General features: G+C 32.2%; 1 protein-coding gene across 1 annotated transcript; it reads right to left on the bottom strand.

Moving 5' to 3' along the window:
- Positions 1-10,037: 10,037 nt before the first annotated feature.
- LOC131595439 (lactoylglutathione lyase GLX1-like) lies at positions 10,038-12,209 on the bottom strand. The gene is made up of 9 exons (XM_058867785.1): positions 12,130-12,209; positions 11,787-11,924; positions 11,589-11,713; positions 11,404-11,468; positions 11,103-11,309; positions 10,957-11,004; positions 10,676-10,783; positions 10,442-10,594; positions 10,038-10,249 (listed from the first exon to the last, which is right to left on the bottom strand). Exons 2-9 carry the CDS (start codon positions 11,894-11,896, stop codon positions 10,208-10,210), a joined length of 858 nt encoding a protein of 285 aa, XP_058723768.1. The 5' UTR covers positions 11,897-11,924; positions 12,130-12,209; the 3' UTR covers positions 10,038-10,207.
- Between the last annotated feature and the right edge of the window lie 7,234 nt (positions 12,210-19,443).

The raw sequence follows: 19,443 nt of genomic DNA, 5'->3' as shown, positions 1-19,443 counted from the left end.
ATTCAAATCTATTTATAAATTAATCATTAAAAAATTATAGTGGGTTTAAAGGCCATGATATTTTCGGCACAAATTACACTTTCAAGGCAGCCTAATACTTAATGTTTTAAAATTAGTATTTTTTTATTCCACCCCAGGGTCCAAAGAAATATCCTTTGCAATTCTGATTTTGCCCCTCTAAAATCGGAAATATATTTTCGGTTTGCACCACACATGTGACCAGTAGGTCAAATTTGGTTTAGACCCTCAAAATGTTAAAACTATACCAGAGATATATCTCAGGTTTATAACCGGTAATATAACCCCAGTTAGTAGAGCGGGAAGATTGACATTTTCTGCCACCTTGTTATTTCATATATAACTGGAAATATATTTCTGGTATTATGGCAACTACATGAAGCTTAAAACAGTAACTAACATGGTCACCTTTTGATCATACCATTTCTTCTTCTTTCCACAAAACCTCTCAAAAACCATTCCATTCTCAATCCATTTTTCATTCTAAATCTTCATTTTTGTGGTTCATCATATCAAAAGGAGCTCAAGGAAGTGGAATTTAAGGTAAAATTTATTTTTTCAATCCTCGTTCCTTACATTATGTTGTTTTTAAATTTGGAAATAGGTCACACGAAAACTAGATGTATACTTTTGGTTTGTAGTTAAACAAAACCGGAGTTATATTTCTGGTGTCTGGCTGTGTTTATTTTCATAGCAGAACTGTTAATAAGTTAGTGTTAATAAGCTTTATATTTTCTATTACATTGTGTATGGTGCATCCCGATAACATTCTCAAACCTAATGAATCTCAAGTTGTTTCACCATTCGTATCTCCTTTTGTAACAAAGGTGGTAGATATTCGCGAGCATTTTGAAAATGGAGAAGAGTTTGAATTACGTGAAGGCATGTTACAGTGGATTCGTACGAAGGCTATGAAGCTAGGATTTGGTATTGTGATTAGAAGGTCCGATAATGGTACGGCTAGAAGAAATGCATTTTTGACTTTGACATGCGAAAGAAGTGGGAAATATATTCGACGTATCCAAAAATTGAAACGCGACGACACCAGTTCAAGAAAATGTGAATGCCCATTTAGGTTGCACGGTTATCTTTAGGCAAATAACAAATGGAGATTTAATGTGATATGTGATTTACACAACCATGATTTAAGTCAAAAGTTGGTCGGTCATCCAATTGCGTGTTGGCTTCTTCCGGATGAGAAGACGTGTGTTTGCAACCTTGAAGCGCAAAAGACAAGACTGCACAAACCCTAATACAAATTACCATGTAAGTTCACACAAAATAATAGGTTTGGTGCTTGCCATGTAAGTTCACTCTATAAAATCTCTCACAATCTTCTCCATGAAGATAGGGTTTCAAATATTAGATTCCTAAATATTCTCCATATTTAGTAACTAATCAAATAACTTGAAAACAAAGACAATATCTTATCCCTTAAATCAAGCGCCACATAGGATTGCACAATATTCCAAAATATTATGCACATGTACATCAACTAACTTCAACAGATCCAGCTGTACCATAACAGACGCGATGCCAAATGAAACCTATATAGGATATCTTTCTTGACATATTCTTCGGTTGAAATGAATGGAACATCTTGTTCAACATGTTCCCATAAGTTAGTTTTAGAGAACATAATTCCAACCAAAAACAGAGAATTAACAAAATATTTTTTTGAAATCCTCTTTAAAGAATTAACTGTCTTTCAAGAAATTTCTCCTCGTCCAAGAAATTATTACAAGTGGTCTAACGACCATTATTTTAGGGTGTATTATATAATGATGCATATAGTTAAGTAGGATATTAAACAAATTGACTAGGTTGTTTTATCTTAGGGACTTTGTGGTTGATTGTATGTTTGCACAATTTTTTGTATCGCCGTAAAACATTTTAAAGAGAGCGACCAAGTACGTCACTCAACCAATAATTTTATAGGTGGAAAATCGTTATCAAAACTTTTAAAATTTCAAAAAAAAAAATTAAGACGTTTATGTACTAAAGAAATTATTGGCAAGAACTCAATTGTTTATGGAATCAACAAATCTTTTAAGTTTAAGGGAAATTATTTCAAACAATGACAACAAAAGAGGATTTTTCTTAACAACGAAAAAAGGTTATCACTATGTTGACTAAGGACACATCAGTTATGGAAAATACAATTGATCCAACTAAAGCGCATAAAGAGTCTAGTGAAGCACGCATATGGCATGATGATGGTTATCTCTAAAAAGATTTTATTCTAAATGGCCAGAGTGATGTTTTATATGATTTTTACAGTGTCTAAAAGACTGCCAAAGACATTTGGAAAGTTTTGAAAAAAGAATTATGGCTTTGAGGAAGTTGGCACAAAAAAATGTTGTACGCTACTACATCAAGTACCAAATGATTCATGAAGATAACATCAAAAATTGTCACAAAAAGTATGGCATTAGATGAAAATTTTGATTTTGTTGTTATCATTGACAAATTCTCCCCCTTTTATAAGGATTTCAAAAATATTGTAAGGCACGAGATTAAATAATTCTATTTAGAGAGTCTGATTACTCGCCTCCATATTAAAGAGGAATATCATAAACATGATCAGAAAGAATAAGTGTTGGTTGTACCAAACGACATAAAGAAACCCATGGGTGCTTCTTTGAAGTCAACAAGAAAACCACTCAAGAATCAAAATTGTAACATGAATAGAACCAATAACACTAACTGTAACAAAAATGACCACCCCTTGAAGGGAAAATCTCCAATAAAATAACCATCTCCTCCAAAAACTAAACATGGTAGCTCACAACTAACATGCTACAAATGTGGAAAATAGAACATGTGAATTGCAAGTGTAAGAATAAGTGAAGCACTGGTCCGCAAGCTAAATTAACTGAAAAAGAGTAATTTATTAATATGACTAATGATATCAATATTATAGATAGATCATATGGATGGTTGGTTGACACTGGGGCCTCCCGCCATGGTTGTTGCGAGTGTTTTATGTTTAAAACATACACAAAACTGTTAAGAATAAGAAAATGATTTTGGGAGATGCTCACATGACTAACATTACTAGAATTGAGGACGTAGTGCTCAAGTTTAACTCCTGAAAAGACTTTGATCCTAAAAAATGCTATCCATATTCTAGAGATTAAGAAGAATCTTATTTTCAGGGTTTTCTTGAATAATGATGGGTGTACTCAAGTATAGGAGCAGGCATGGGTGGCCCTGAGCACGGGCTCGCGGGGCGGGAGCCCAAGGCCCCATAATCTAAGGGGCACAAAAAAAATTCTTACCCCTATATATATATTAAAAGAGAATTTTCTATTACAAAAATACTTCCTAAAAATATTTTTTTTTAAATAAAATACTAGTTGACAAAATTATAGGGACACTACTTAATAAAAGAATGTAATTTCTCATAAATAAAATATAGAGTAGAATAAAATCAATTAATTTCTCTAAAATAAAATCAATTAATATATCCATAATTTTAGCAACTAAAGAGTTTAATTGAGACACTAAAATTAAAATAATGATATAAAAAATACTTTATATTATGGATCCCAAAATTAAGAGTGAAACACAACTTCAACTAGCTGAACAAGATAATGATCCCTAAAATAAGAGTGAAGTCAAATCTTTAGCAACTCATGAAATTAGAAACTTTGAATTATTATTAGCTATGATTATTTGGTTTGAATTGTCAACTGTTGTTAATGAAATTAACAAAAGTTTTCCACAAAAAAAAAAAGACTTGTGTATTGATGTGGCTATAGAACTAGTAAAAGGTTTGATCAAGTATTTGAAAAAATATAGAGAATCTGGATTTGTAAATGCTAAGGCTAATGCTGAAAAGATTGAGAATGAAATAGAGATTGAATGCGTGTTTTTTCAAAAACGTCAAATTAGTAGAAAACAACACTATGATGAAAATCCATCTCTACCCACACAACTGAATCTTGAGTCTACTGAAGAGTCTTTTCGAAATCATTATTTCTTATATATTGTAGGACATAATTAAGATGTGAAGATGTGAAGGACTGGATTGATACAAATGGAAGGGTGAAATACAACCTAATCGAGTTGAAGAATAATGAAGATGTGAATGCCATGTGGAAATCATTTCGCTGCAGGATAACGAAAGGTCCGATCGAGTTGGATGCGTAGAGATCCGTTGACGATATGAAGATGCTGAAACGTCCTGAATTTTCTGGTAGTGCTTAGGTTTTTATGTTAATTTTATGTTTATCATCGAATTGAACCATGTAAACGCAACAAAATTATGCAATAAATAATATGTCTAGTTTTACAAAATATACATATATACATATAAATAAATAAAAATCTACATAGACCCTCCACGGGCTACATCAACCAACCTAGCTAAACCAGTATAGATCTTACCATCTGGGTTTACCAAACTCATGAGGTTATCTAAATGAACTGCAATATACTGTAGTTGTTGTCCTGATCCCCTGCAGGTGGTGGTGGTAGCTCAGCAGAAACCATAGCACGTGAAGGCCCGTAAACGTCAGATGCAGCGGTCGGAGGTATGATCCGAGGGTGTGACACAGAGATACCACTCCAAGTATCCATCCTCGCACTAAGAAGCATGCTAAACAACAGCTGATCTCTCCATGATCTCACGTGCATAGCTGATGATGTGGCTCTAAAACCATCTGTCGATATTTCCAGCTGGAGCCACAGGAATAGGATGAGGGATGGTCTGAATAAAGCCATACTGACGTAGACACCTCTCAGACAACTGTCTAGTCACATGGGTTTTCCACCTGATATGCCCGTAGTACAAAGAAGCGTCATCAAATGGACAACGAGGGCTGTGAGATGCATATGACGTCCATACCACATCGTCCACAGTCAGTGCGTCGAGCCTCCGCTTGTACTTAGCCACACCTCCATGAATGGCCTGCCTGCCCTTCCATCTCCTCGCACACGGTAAGTCATCAGAGACACGTTGAGTCTTCTGATCACATAAGTGGGGGAAGTGCTTGTATATCCAACACTGCATGAATAATAATCAAATAAATAAATACAATCAAATAAATAAATACAAATAAATAAATAAATTAAAAATATACCTGTAGAAGATTAAGATAACCAGCCAGATGTTTCGTCTCCAGCTGTGTGGCAACATCCAGGGCAGTGTACAACATGGTCAAAGCTGCCACTCCCCACGCCCAACTGGGAGTGTCTAAAGAGCTGAACAGACACAGGTACTGCATATCAATATAGTTATCAGACTAGTCCGCAAAGAGAGTACTTTCCATAAGATGTAGCATGTACTCCCTAGCGACAACCTGGTACCTCTGAGCATCCACATGCTCATAGTTTATGTCCTTGAGCCAAGACATCTGAAGATGAAAACCACGGTTATACGAGAACTCCTTATACACCGTCTCTTGAGCTACCTCCAAGTCGTCCATAACCAAGTGCAGCGCCGCTGCTTAGTTAATGTAAGGAGGTGTGAAGAAGGTACCAGCAACGGGGATGTGAAAGAGGGCATCTACATCATCCAATGTCACCGTAATCTCCCCGAATGGAAGGTGATAAGATGATGTCTCTGGGTGCCACCTCTCAACCATAACAGTCATCAGAGAGGCATCCATCATGGTAAGGGAGCACTGAGAAAACTCCAACAAGTGAAAGTCTCCAACAATACGACTAACCGCCTCAGGCATAGGACCCCTCGGGAAGCCCTTCAGCTTTGACTCATGTGAAGCGATCTTCAGCACTCCTCGCTCCAATAATAGGAAAAATTAAAATATTATACACAAACTATCATACAATAGCATGAAGTAAAATATTAACCATTACATAGTTACAAATATATATACCTCCCCCTGCCATATCCGGTGAGCGGTATGGTCGGCATATCTTGTAAGCACGGACACGTCTCTAGGTTCTCTAGGAAACCCTCCATCAGTGTGCACTAATGGCTCAGTATATGCCCTAGCAGTGGTGTTTGTATCGGTCGGAGACACCTCGTCCACAGCCTCAGTAACAACAACCTCCTCAGGCTGAGGCTCCACAACCTGCTCGGGTGTAGGCTCCACAATTTGCTCAACTACCTGCTCAACAACCTGCACAGGTGTCGGCTCCACCATAGTCTCTGACGACGTGGTGGGCGAAACTGGGCCGCCTGCTCCGCCAACTGTTTCCGATGAGAACCGATCTGAGGATGGCGTCCAGCTCTAAGCTATGAAGCTTGTGCCACCTCATCTCTAGCACGAGCCTCTGCTGCTCTATCAACTACCCTGCCGGGAACTGTATCGTCTCTGCCTCTGGTCCTCACTGAAACAAATTTAAAAAAAAAAGATAAAAAATTAGAAAAATTACAAAATACCAGAAATTTTGAAATTTCTGGTATTTTTCAAAAAATATTATAACTATCATAAATTTCAAAATTCCCGATATATAATTTTCTAAAATTCCCGGAAATTTTGAAATTTCCAGTTTGAATATATCGAAAATTTTGTAAAAAAACCAGAAATCTTACTGTTAGTCATCAAATTTCCGGTATTGCCTGTGAATTTGAAAAATGCGGTATGTCACGTAAATTTGAAAATATTTTAGAAATTTGGCTTAAATGCAACTTTGGTCCTCCTACTTAGCTATTTTTTTTTATTTTATTCCCCTCACTTTCAAAACCACCATTTTAGTCCCTATTTTAAGTTTGTTGCTTGAAATTAGTCCCCAAGTCAATTTGGTGCACAACTTTAGTGATGTGGCGTGATTTTTTATGAGCTAGCATTTTGAAACAATATCCACGTCATTTTCATCCATAAAGAAACATAATCTAATATTAAAATAAAATATTAAGTATGGAAATTATTTTTCACAATTTAAGTTTAATTAAAAAATAGGGCTGAGATTATTTCTATTCATTCTCTTCAATACTCTGTTAGACAAAGAAGAACCCTAAACAAAATGAAAAGAGGAAAAGAAAAACCCACGAAGAACCCTAAACAGTGAAGTGAAATTATTGTTATTCCCGTTCCGTTTTCATTTGCGTCTACTAAAGTGAAATTGTGCGTTTCCTCAGTTGAAGATATGGCAAATCCAAGTTTCGTTTGAGGTAAGTATCAGAGTTTTTACGTTGGATCTGGGTTTCGAGTTTCGATTTTGGTTCCGGGTGGATTTTATGTGAAAAACTTTCTGGTAGAGCTGGTGTATTTTTACCTTGTCATTATGATATTACTACCCATTTAGCTTCTCACAAGTGAATAGGTAAACAATTTATTTCCTATTTTGCCCCTTTCATTTTTTTATAAATTCTTCCTTTTATTTTTTATAATCTTGTTATATGTTTGATAGTGTTGCTTATTATGTGTGTTTTGTTCTGCTATAGTTAAGTTGTGGATCTGATATTATGTGATGAACTAATTTGTGTTTTTTTATTCTTCTAGATTTATTGTTGGCTAGAAGAAACACACTTTTGAAGCAGCAAAGATTAACTACCGACTGGAAGATGCAGCCAACTGTGAAATTTGTCTACATCAAGAGTAGACTTCATGACTTTTGTTCTCTAATCAAAGGGTGTCATATTTAATCTTCTGTTAAAAAGAAAATAGCCGTAGAAACTTAGTAGCAGTAGGAACTTGTTTGTTAAATTTTTACATGATATTTGGTTTTAAACAGATAAAATTCATTGTTGTGGTAGTTAAACTTAGTTGCAATAACAAAGTCCAATTCTTGAGTAAATAAATTTTAGCTTTTGGGATAATATGATTTGAGCTTTTGGAATGTTGTTTTAATACAACCAATACTCATAATAACGTTAATGTGGTGAATCATAAAGAAAAAGAAGTACCTAGAGGAGAAAAATGAATGTATTTAAAAAAAAAAATTTAATTAATTATTAATTTATTTTTTAAATACCTTAAAAAAATTATTATTTAATTTTGATCTTTTAAAAATATAATTATGAAATCAAGTATATTATAAATTAATAAATATATAAAAAAAATGACATGGAAAATAAGAAATAAAAAAAATATATTAATTAATATTCAAATGATCTGGCGTTGACACATAAATAAGAATCATGTCACGTCATTAAAATTAATTATGCACGAAATTAGCAAAGGAACTAATTTCAAGCAACAAACTTAAACTAAGGACTAAAATAGTGGTTTTGAAAGTGGGATGATCAAAATCAAAAAAATAATTAAATAAAGGGACCAAAGTTACATTTAAACTTAAAAATTTTAAATATTAGACATTTTAGTCTTTTCATTGTGTTTCAGGAATACCATATTTAATTGAGGGTGTCATGTTAAATCCTCTATAGTCTGTTTCCACAATTTTAAATAATGTTGTCAAATGTCTTAAGCAAAACGATCTAGTACAAGTCTCACTCAATACTTTTTTTGTATCCTAATTTTTAAGAAATTCAAAAGCAACAATTTTGACAATATTATGTCATGTCTACTGGAAAAAATTATTAATAACAGTTCAATTGATTTCAACAAACATTTTAAATTTGAGAGAAGTTATTCAAACAGTGGCAACAAAAAGACACTATTTTTCTTACCAATGAAAAAGGTTGCTAGAGTCTTGACTAAAAACACATCAGTCGCGGACGAAATGGTTGATCCAGCCGAAAATGATATTACAGCTGAAGAGCACTCATATTGAATGATCTAACTAATAATTTATATGATTTTATAATACCCTACAAGACTACCAAAGACAATTGAAATTGGGGGAAAAATATGATACTAAAAAAAACTGAAACTAGAGTAAAAACGTGCTATGATCCAAGATCATTTTGGTTGGGAATGATTTTGAGTTAGTTCGATGACATATGAGTGTGTTTGGATTGACGGCGATGACATATGAGTGTGTTTGGATTGACGGTGGACAGATTTGATTCTAGTAAAATTAAGTTTGATAAAATTGAGTTTAGCATAATTAATTTATGTTTAGATACATTTATCTAAAAGTGAGTTGAATAAAAAAATTACAGTATAAAATCATCCAGAATCAATTCTAAAGACAGAAATTATAAATTTTATCAAGTAGAATCAATTCTGGAGACTAAATCAATTTTATTTTTGCCTAATCAAACATCCTAAATAGGCCCTGTTCTAATAAAATTATGTTCGTAAATTATGAGATTCCGTTATAATAGAATTATGTCCGTAATAAAAAAAATCTAAATTAATATTTATTTAAATTTTAAATAACACTAAATCTAAATATTATTTCTTTTTATTTTAGTTTTCTTAATAAAATACAATTTATAAAAAAATTATAATTTCCTTTTCTATATAAAATTAATTATATTTTTAAATTATACTATATAGAAAAAAGTGGTATAATTTTAAATATGGAGAATCTCTCGTATCCCAATAGTATTACAATATCTTTCATAAAATATTATCATATTTATTAATTTATGTAATCAAATTTATTTAGATAAGCATATTTAATTTGTATTATTTCTTTGATAATTAGTAGTCTTTTAACTTATACAGTGCATAGAATAAAATTCAATCACTTTCTCACCAATCGTTAGTTGGTCCAGTGGTGATTGGCGCTGGACTTGGTAGGGAGAACCGAGCACTGCTTGCACTGCCTTTTCCTTGGTCCCCGATCTTAAAATCATTCGGAGTCAATTCTACACCTCTATAATTGTTTTTGGTCTTTCCAAAAGTCAAAGCAAACGACATGCTCGTAGTAATTAATTCTCCAACAATAAAGACACTCTTTAAACATAATAAATAAAGAAGGAAAAAATTAACATGTGCACACAAGTTAATAAGTTATTTTATAAAAAAAAAAAGTTTCATGGAACACATGCATTCAATTTGTTAAAACTTTAAATATGACTTTATTATATTTAATAAATTTAATTTTTTTTTTAATTATAGTATCCTTAATATGTGATCTAAGGGATCTTAGCATGACACATAAAGAAAATATTTTTACAAAAGTTAATATTTCAATTTCTAATGGATTGAATACACTCATTTTAAAAAAAAAAAAAAATCACTTTAATCCCTTAAAGAGTGTCTCAAAGACAATAATTAGTATTTCTTGTATTATAAAAGCCAAACAAAATAATATTATTTTGATTACCGATAACGTACATGTTGATCTTCAATCATAAAGACATGCAACTTATTTTCATAAAATAGCTCCAAGACTCTTATTATTAATGAAAAACAACAACTCTTCACTCCAACTCCTTCAGAAAATCTTGATTATCGACCAACACCTATAAAATTCGAACAAATTTAATCATTCCACATGCTTAGCATTTATAAAGGCAACAAATGCATCAATGTAAATTATGTGACATGTTCAAAGTACAATAGTACTCCATTGCCGCCCCACATGATCAAAGGTGTTTTCCTTTAGGTCCGAGGGCGGTTAGTTGGTACCGAAAGGAAAAAAGAAATTAACTTACAATTTTCCATCCATCTGGATCTAAGAAAGAAGTGATCTTTGTGTTAATGCCAGGAATTGGCCCTGGTTCCCTGGTAATCTTTCCTCCAAGCTCTTCAGTGACTATCTTGACTACCTCAGCGCTCTTGTATACATCATCAGTGCCAATAGCAACCTGTTATATACACACACCACACAAAATTTATCGAACGGAGCAGAAATGTGAAGATACTAACAGTTTAAACTTATCACTAACCTGTGCATAAGCATTTCCCTTGGTGTATTCAGTGACACCATAGTTATATAATAACTCCAAGACAACTCTCTCGGGCTCTTCACCATATCCAATAATAGCAAAAGTTATCTGTAGAATGTGTAGTGTAATTCAGGAATGTCACAGGAAAGTCATTGCTTATGTTTTAAATATGCTATGGTCCGTCGGGGCGTGCATAGACTTACACAGAACCTCCAAAAACATAAGATGGTTCTGAGAGTCCGAATGCATATTGCTAAAATTAAATTAATTAGGGGGCTCACCTTGTATTCAGGTAAATCATACTTGTTCAAAAGCTTGAAACCCAAAGCCTGAGGAGATATATGATCCAGTAAGAACACAGCCTTAGTTAATAAAAACACTAGACAATATATAAGGCATAATGAATAGGTAGTTACTAGTTAGTTACCTTTTCGTAAAACTTAATTGAGCGGTCTAAGTCACCAACACGAAACAACATATGGCATAATGGCTCAGGGGTTGAAGCTTTTTGTTGAATTTCAAATTCATAACCGTCAGGATCCTTCACAAAGGCATTAACAGTGTCACCAATTGGAGCAGGCTCCCTAATGACGACTCCACCCTTAGCTCGGATCTCTTCAACAAATTTGTAGACCTAGAAATGGAAAAATAACACTCACTTCAGTTTCAATACAAAACAAGCAAATTGACTAACAAACTTTTGTGAAAGTAGATTCACTATAGCTTACATCTGGAGTTGCGATTGCAAAATGTCCAAAGCCAGTTCCAATATCATACGAGGTCACTCCATAATCTGACAACATCATACGTAGAACTCGTGTCAAGTTCAATGCTTACCATTCACAAAACCATAAACCTTAAACCCCAAAAGATACACTATGCATGAAGAAAAAAGATTGACAGTACAACATACTATAAGTTAATTCCACAACAAAATTAGTTTGTTCAGGACCAAATCCAAGAAAAGCATTGGTATATTTCTCTTCCGGAACATCTCGTTTCCTCAAAAGCTTCATTCCAAAAACTTCAGTATAAAACCTGTGAAAAGAAAATTATTAGCCTCTACACACACGACAGTAGAATTCAAGAATCCAAGTTAACTAAACCTTACTTGATGGTGCGATCGAGATCACCAACACGGTAAACAACATGCAGGAATCGGTGGTTATCTTTCTTCGGCCATTCTAACAGCTCAGCATTGGATTGTGCAGCCTCAGCCATATTCAAAGTGGATTCAATTTCAAATTCTCTGAAAAATTATCCAAAAGCCATAATTAAAACAAGAGTGACGCTGAAAATGCGAATGCTGAACTAACTTGATATCCAATGATTCAACAAGATGCAAGGCGAAGAAAACAAGAATTGTTAACAACACAAAATATTGAAATGGATTGCAACAGTTGGAGCATTCATCAGAGAGGGAAAAAAAACGAGAAAGAGGTAGAGAATTGTACCAGTGAGTGAGAGTAGTAGAGGAAGATTGTAAGAGAAGAAGAACTATCTCTGAATTTATATTCAAAGAAGATGAATTGCTTGAGTTTGTTTTTTTGATTCATTGAATAATTTATTTGGTTAATATATTTTCCATGTACACATTGAGTCAATGAATTAAAAAGCAGATTTTGAAAATATATATATAGGGGGAATGTATGCTGTACATTTGACTTTGGAAATATAGATATGACTTTTACATATTTGAATATTGAATAAAAATTATTTCTAAATTTAATACAATATTTTTGTTGGAAATATAGTAATTTTGGTGAATTTTTTACCAATAGGCTATTTTTTTCATTTTAATACTAAACTAGTATTATTTTTTTCCTAAATTCTAAAATATCATCTTTTAAAATAAAGAATTTTTTTTTGAGTTACACTCACCAATATAATTAGCGGGCTCTCCTATTTAATTTTTAATTATATTTTATTTTTTTACAAATTTTCACGCGAATATTATTTTTTGGAATTTCCATTGAATTTTAATAAAACAGTAGTTTACAAAATCATATATTTAAAAATCCGCATGATATGTTTTTTGTTAGGGGTGTTCATTAGTTCGGGTAAATCCAAATCAAATCGAAATTCAATCCAAACTATAATGTTTGGGTCGGATATTTTTTTAGTTCGGTGAAAACCAAATCAAATTAATGAAATCTAATGTTAATTGGTTTCGACAACGGATTTTCAAAATTTTACCCGGGAGTCCGTCTACCCGAACCAACCATAACTAATCAGTATAATTTACATCATCATTATCATGAAAATTAGTATAAAATGTTCAACTTCAAGAAGAAAACAAAATGAAACGCCCTTCGTATATTGGAAAAAGAAAAAACTAAGGATTTTTTATTATTATGGAAAACTAGTCGATGAAAATTAGAAATTTGTTGAAAATATTTTTGCATATTTGTGTCTCATGTGTCCGATCAATCCAACTCATAAAAACATGTTATTTATCGGTTTGATTCGATTTGGGCTTTGTCACAAAAATATGCAAATCCAATATAAATAATCCATATATTTTTTTATCAATTTGGGTATCGGATTCTCTCGAAACCGAACCAAACCGGCCCAAATATATATCAACGCATAGTTTATTTTATGTTGAGAGTTATAAAACAAATCAAGTGTATACAATTTTTTCAACATTACGTGGCAAATTATGACTTTTTAATTACTGGATATTACAAATTGTATTTTCAGAAAAAAAAAATATTTATGAATATCATATCACTTTATAAGGATAAAATTCTTCTTTTGAATCAAACGTATATTAATTGGAAAAAAAACTCCTCTCGTCCCCTCACCTTCCTTTTCCAGCATTAAAATTCCTATTTCCTCACCTCACATCCCCCTCATTTGAATCAAACAGTCCCTTATTTACAGTAGAAATTCTTTAAATTAATAAAGTCAGAACCGGAAAAATTTATTAATTTAGAGAGTTATTAATTTATCGATAAATTATTAATTATTAATTTAAAGAGTTTTTAAGTAATTATAATGTACATACCAAACAAAAAAGCAAATTAGTCTATGCCTCTTGGAATTACGTTGCAGCGAACCTTGGGACTCAACGTAAATTAGTAACTATTGTGTTCATATGCATTAGAAATCAATAATGACTTTTGAAGTACAATAAATGTAAAAAAGAGAAACAAATGTGTTCAATGTATTTTTAAAGGAAAACAAACAACTATTGAATCATATTGATATTTCAATAGAGTGTAATATTTTTATTCCAGTTGTTATGAAGTATTAATTTATGATTTTCTTGGGACCCAAAATTATAAATGGATCTCCCCGAAAAATTATTATCTTATTATTTTATCGAGTTTTTCAATTTTTTATGGTCCAAGTTGAGACCGGACAAATTTATTATTTTAGGGAGTTTATTAATTTACCGAATATTAATATAAAGAGTTTCTACTATATATAGAAAGGATGAAATTCTAGAAGAATCTATTTACTTCAAAGTATATTTAGACTCGTTTGTTTTATCTTAAAAAAAATATTTTTTTTACAATTTTAAAAAGAATTTTCATGATTTTTTTAAAATAATAAAAGGCTTTTTAAAATAATTTTTATAAATTAAGAGGTTATACAAATAATAAAATATTGAAAAAAAATTTATGTATTTTCTTTTAATAGTAAAAGTTATTAAAAATAGTTTCCAATTTAATTGATTTTTTAAATTTTTAATATCTAAAAAATGTTTTAATAAAATGGTAAAAGTTATTCAAATTAGTAAAAGATTTTTATAAATTTTCTTTTAATAATAAATTTTTAAAAAAACAGCTTCAAATTCAAATGATTTTTTGAAATTTTGATATCTAATTTTTTTTATTTTAATAAAATGATGAAAGCTATTCAAAACAATTAAAGATTTTATGATTTTTTTAATAGTAAAATTTATTCCAAATAACTTCAAATTTAAGTGATTTTTTAAAATTTTGATATCTAAAATAAATTTTCATTAAATGATAAAATATCTAAAATAATATTTCATAAAAAACGGGATTTTTCATATGAAATTATTATTTTAAAAAACTTAAAAATATGGGTTCAAAAAAATGAAAAAGGAGATTATAAGTAAAAGTTAACCAAACTAACTTAGAGACTTAAAAAAAAATTGGATAGAGATTTTTAAAATAAAAAATTAAAGACTTTTTAAATTTAATTAGTTCTAATAATAATAAATAATTTAAAAATAAATATTAAATATATTTATCAGAGTGACTTTTTTTAATAAATTTATTTGTACTAAAAAATAGGGTATATGTTTGGTATACACGATATGAGATGGGATAAAATAAGGAGTTAAATAAAGATAAGATATGATAATTGGCAAGATAAACATTATTTTATTATGTGTTTGGTGGACACGTTGTTACTGGTAATATATTTGCACTTTTTATTGTTTTTGTAACATTTTTATAACACTTGTGGTACCCTTTTTCAAGCATTAATAATAATAATTCATCTGTACCATTTTTAGGCATAGATGCTCTAGCACTTCCCACATAACTCTGATTGTTCGTATGTTGATCACTACACTGATATGCCATGTGCTTTTGCATTCGTCCCACTTAGAGGGAATCAGGCGATCGAGCCTTTCATAGTGTATCTTGATCATACAGTAGCAGATGATATATATGTTTCTAGGCGTACGACCTTCATTGTCAGACGCGTCTATTGAATGGCACAACCTTCTACTTTATATGGTTGTCTTATGGGTCATGTATGTGTACGAACAAGATTGGTTTTGCATCTGGCCTTAAGTTTTGATGATAACTTTACATGTTATCTTAAAGAATACTTATTTACACTAATGGTTTTCTATCTAGTGTGTAGCTTGTACTTTACAGGTCCTGACTCTAGTAAGAAGGCGTGTGAAGTCATCAGGTTCTGAACTTAACACTCTAGAAGAATAAATGTGTTATGATATAATGGAAGTCAAGATTCTGGAATGCTACTTCTGCAACGGTTCTAAAGAACGTTAGTACAAGAGCTTCTAATCATGACTTTTGCAAGGAAGCTTTGGAGGCCTTCTAAAGCTTTGCTTTTGTGTCTAATATTTTGAAGATATTCAAGACGAGGTTCTATTGAACAAGTTCTGAAGATCTGGAGACATCTCTTTTAAAGACCAGGTGCTAAAGACTCTGAAGACAAGGTTCTGTTGAACAAGTTTTAAAGACTCAAAGACTTAGGTTCTGAAGACTCAAATTTTGATCCTTCTACAACATGTTTCAATCAACTTACATTAGAAGCCTCTGAAGACTTAGAAGAATAAGAACGGATTGCGTGTGATGGTTAGCATAAAAGAACTAACATAAACTGTGAGTTCTACTCTTATAGAGTAGCGTAAGGACATTCCTATATGTACTTGTTATCTACCATTCCCATCATGACCGTTGGGGACCTTACAACTGTATTTTTATTTCCTATTCTACCCTCCCACGGATCTATCCTTCTCTATAAAGGAAGCCATTGGAAGAATTTGAAATCAACGAATCAGTTCTACAAAACTACACCAAATCGTTGCACAAACTCTGTTAACATATTCTTTGTACAGTTTTGTATTTTTAGCAATGAGCTTTTGTTCGCATCTTGATTTCAACACTTTTTTGTTTTTGTACTTAAACATTGTGTAATATAGAAGCATCTTTGTATACACACTTGTAATCAATATTGGTTGATAGATGCCTTGGGGGACTAAGTGATCGTCAGAATTCTCAAGAAGACTTTGGCTGAGGCCATAGTAGCTTCACGATAAGGATCAGGTGAAATTGTTGGAGTTGTAAGCAAGGTTGATCATAAGCTTATTGTGGTTGTCTGTAATCAGTTAGGTTATAGTGGATTAAGTTCTTGTTGATAAGGCGAAATCACCTTGGTGGGTGGACTAGAGTAACTTCATTAACAGTGAACCAGGATAAAAATAAGCGTGTTATTTATTTTTATTCACTTGTTAACTTTGTGTTTCAAGTTGCGAAAATATTATATTTGGTGCAGCCTAATTCAAGCCCCTCCTTTCTTGTGTTTCTCTTACCTACATTCTGGTGTATCCATATCTTCCTAGTGAGTCATGTGCCATTTCGAATATATGTTGTTTGTTCCAAGAGCCCCCTCTGAATTTGCTCTTTCTACTATAGTCCACAGTGAAGCTGATCTCGAATTTGTGAAGCTAATACACAGATATGCAGTTTGTTCCAAGAGCCCCCTTTTGAATCTGTGAAGCTTTTATTACCAGGCTGAGTTTTAACCTATCTTAGTTTTAATACTGGGCTAACTAAGAACTTAAGAAATTTTAACACAAACTAGTCTCCAACCTAACCTAGCACTGTATCACACAATCCTTGATGAATTTACAATTTTACCTTTTACAGAATTACAATATTCCTCACCTACAAAAGGACTTTTCTCACAAAAATACTTAGGACAAAACATTAGTGAGAGAAAGTTAAAGAAAAGCTTCGAGAGAGAGAGAGAGAGAGAGAGAGTTAAAGGTTGGATGGAGGAGTGTTTCTTTGCTCTCTAGTTCTTTTTGGTTGTTGAGGGACAAATTCTCCTTCTTGAATTGCATATCCAATCTTACTTATAACACCATGTCCTATCTTTGTTTGTACATAGGTAGGTTTTTCCTCTAAGAAGGGATATCCGGTGTAGTGAAGGATCTTAGTGATGAGTTCGACATAGGGTAGGATGTCTTTTTTCGGTTTGTTCTCCATCATATGATGAAGGACTGGATCTGCCTAGTTTTATGGGACTTGGTTTTCTAAAAACCAGACAACAAGAATGTCTGATTTTAAAAGGGTGCTATAGTTGTCATTTCTTGGGAACAAAACACGCTTTGTTGTGTAGTGGATTAGTCTAATGTTTGGGTAAACAATTCCAACGTTGAAGGGAGATAGAATGTGGGAAGTGGGACCAATGATGAGTGAGTGAGCAAGAGTGTCAAAGTTAAATTCGCTATCTTTGAGATCTATTTGATCATATTCTTGATCTATGAATGGTAGGTTGTAGATATGAGCTAATTCTTCAAGAGACAAGATGATAAGATGTTTCTTGACTTCAGAGTTGATGATTCCATTAGTGTAGGAGAGATTTACATAGAACATTTTTACCAAATCTGGGTACTTCTCCAGGGGTTTCTCAAAAATAAAATTCCTTAGCCCTGCAACATTGAATGCTTACATGAAGGAGAAATTCTTGAAGAGAACTTCATCTAGATAGTGGGAGTTGAAGAGTTCTATATCAGAGTAGTAGAGGTAGTAGTTGCCTTCTTGGGCTAGTGAGGTGAACTCTTCAGAGAAGTATGAATATGAAGGTTGGGAGGAACGAGTTCTCTTTAGGGCCATTTGGAAGTGATGATGATGAGTGAGTGAGTTAATGTATTTCTAATGCAATGAGCAAGTAAGATAGTGATGATATGAGAAGAATGAGAAATTACCTCCTTTTATAGTCTTTTTTAACTTATTGTACAAATTCCATAATCAATTAGTAACAGTAAAAAATGAGAGTTATTTGTTGCAAGTATCTCTTATCGTAATTACTCACCAAACTAGTCGTTATGGTGGGGCTCCAACGTTTGGATTTTGAGTTTTCAAATAATCTAATCGATTAGGAAAATGTGTTAAATGATTATATTATCCCATTTCAACATGTCTTTGTTTTAGGCCTTGTGTTTTGCACTCATGTTGGGTTTTATTTGCATCTCTTGCTATAAAATACTTAAATAATTATATTTATGGGTTAAAAATATTTTAATTTGATAAGCAATATATTAATATTATTTTAAGGGATTAATCAGATATCCCTGATTATTTTAACCTTTTTACCTCTTTTATCAAGAAATCTTGATAAATATTTCCCAAGAGGAAAGCCACCAAATGGTGTATCCTTCTCCACACATCTTTGGATGCGAAAGTTAGTAAAAACCGCAAAATGAATAAATCCATTACAATTATATTCATTTAACTAATCATTTAGGATCATATAATTTGAGAAATCCTCAAACAGTTTGCTTTGATCACACCATTTGACATTTGCCATCATCGTTCATTTTTCGGATCAGAGACTTTCATAACTCTTGTTATGCTTTACAAGCATACGTGTTTCTTTGCATGACTTCTTAGTGATAATCATCGAGATTCCTAGCTGCAAATCATATTTGCAAAACACTAAGGTTCCACCTTTTGTGCCCATAATTTCTTGGGCTAAGGTGCATTAGATACAAAAGATCTAAGCTTGTCACCTTTATATATTTTTAAGTTATCGAAGCTAAAATACTCTAGATGACCTAATCTATTGCAGCATCTACATTTATATGCTAAACCCTTATTTTACTTATAAACTAAGTCCCTTTTAAATCCTGGACTATTTATGTGTGAAGAGAATCGTTGACTAGATAATATTGGGTCAACCTTCTTTTTCCCTAGGGTAAAATTTCCTAGAGTTTTTCGTAGTCTATCACTCTCTTCTTTTAATTTATTTATCTTCTTTTAATTTATTATTTGATCTATAGAGTTGAGCATAAAATGACTTGATACTTGGAATAGTATCTTCCTTATGGGGTGCTTTTAAGTGGATTTCATCTTCTTTGTTGGAAGAGATTCCTTCATATATCTCCCTGAGGTGGATGTCTCTCTTGATATTCTATGTTCAAATGCTGAAAAAACTTCTTTGTCATTTCTTGAACAAGAGGATCCTTAATTTGATGTTGAATCTTCCGAGAATCGTTCAAATACTGAGTATGTTCTTTCAAATCTTGA

The sequence above is a fragment of the Vicia villosa genome, linkage group LG4 (genome assembly GCF_029867415.1).
Source record: "Vicia villosa cultivar HV-30 ecotype Madison, WI linkage group LG4, Vvil1.0, whole genome shotgun sequence".
NCBI classification, from domain to species: domain Eukaryota; kingdom Viridiplantae; phylum Streptophyta; class Magnoliopsida; order Fabales; family Fabaceae; genus Vicia; species Vicia villosa.
The sequence above is the reverse complement of the archived record's forward strand: the minus strand, read 5'-3'. Positions and strand labels throughout refer to the sequence as shown.

Excerpts from the sequence above, each read along its gene's own strand:
- LOC131595439 (XM_058867785.1), bottom strand. The coding sequence starts at position 11,896 with ATGGCTGAGGCTGCACAATCCAATGCTGAGCTGTTAGAATGGCCGAAG. Across the intron at positions 11,714-11,786 it reads GATCTCGATCGCACCATCAA|GTTTTATACTGAAGTTTTTG; the intron begins GTAAGGTTTAGT and ends TTCTTTTCACAG. Across the intron at positions 11,310-11,403 it reads TTGCAATCGCAACTCCAGAT|GTCTACAAATTTGTTGAAGA; the intron begins GTAAGCTATAGT and ends TTCCATTTCTAG.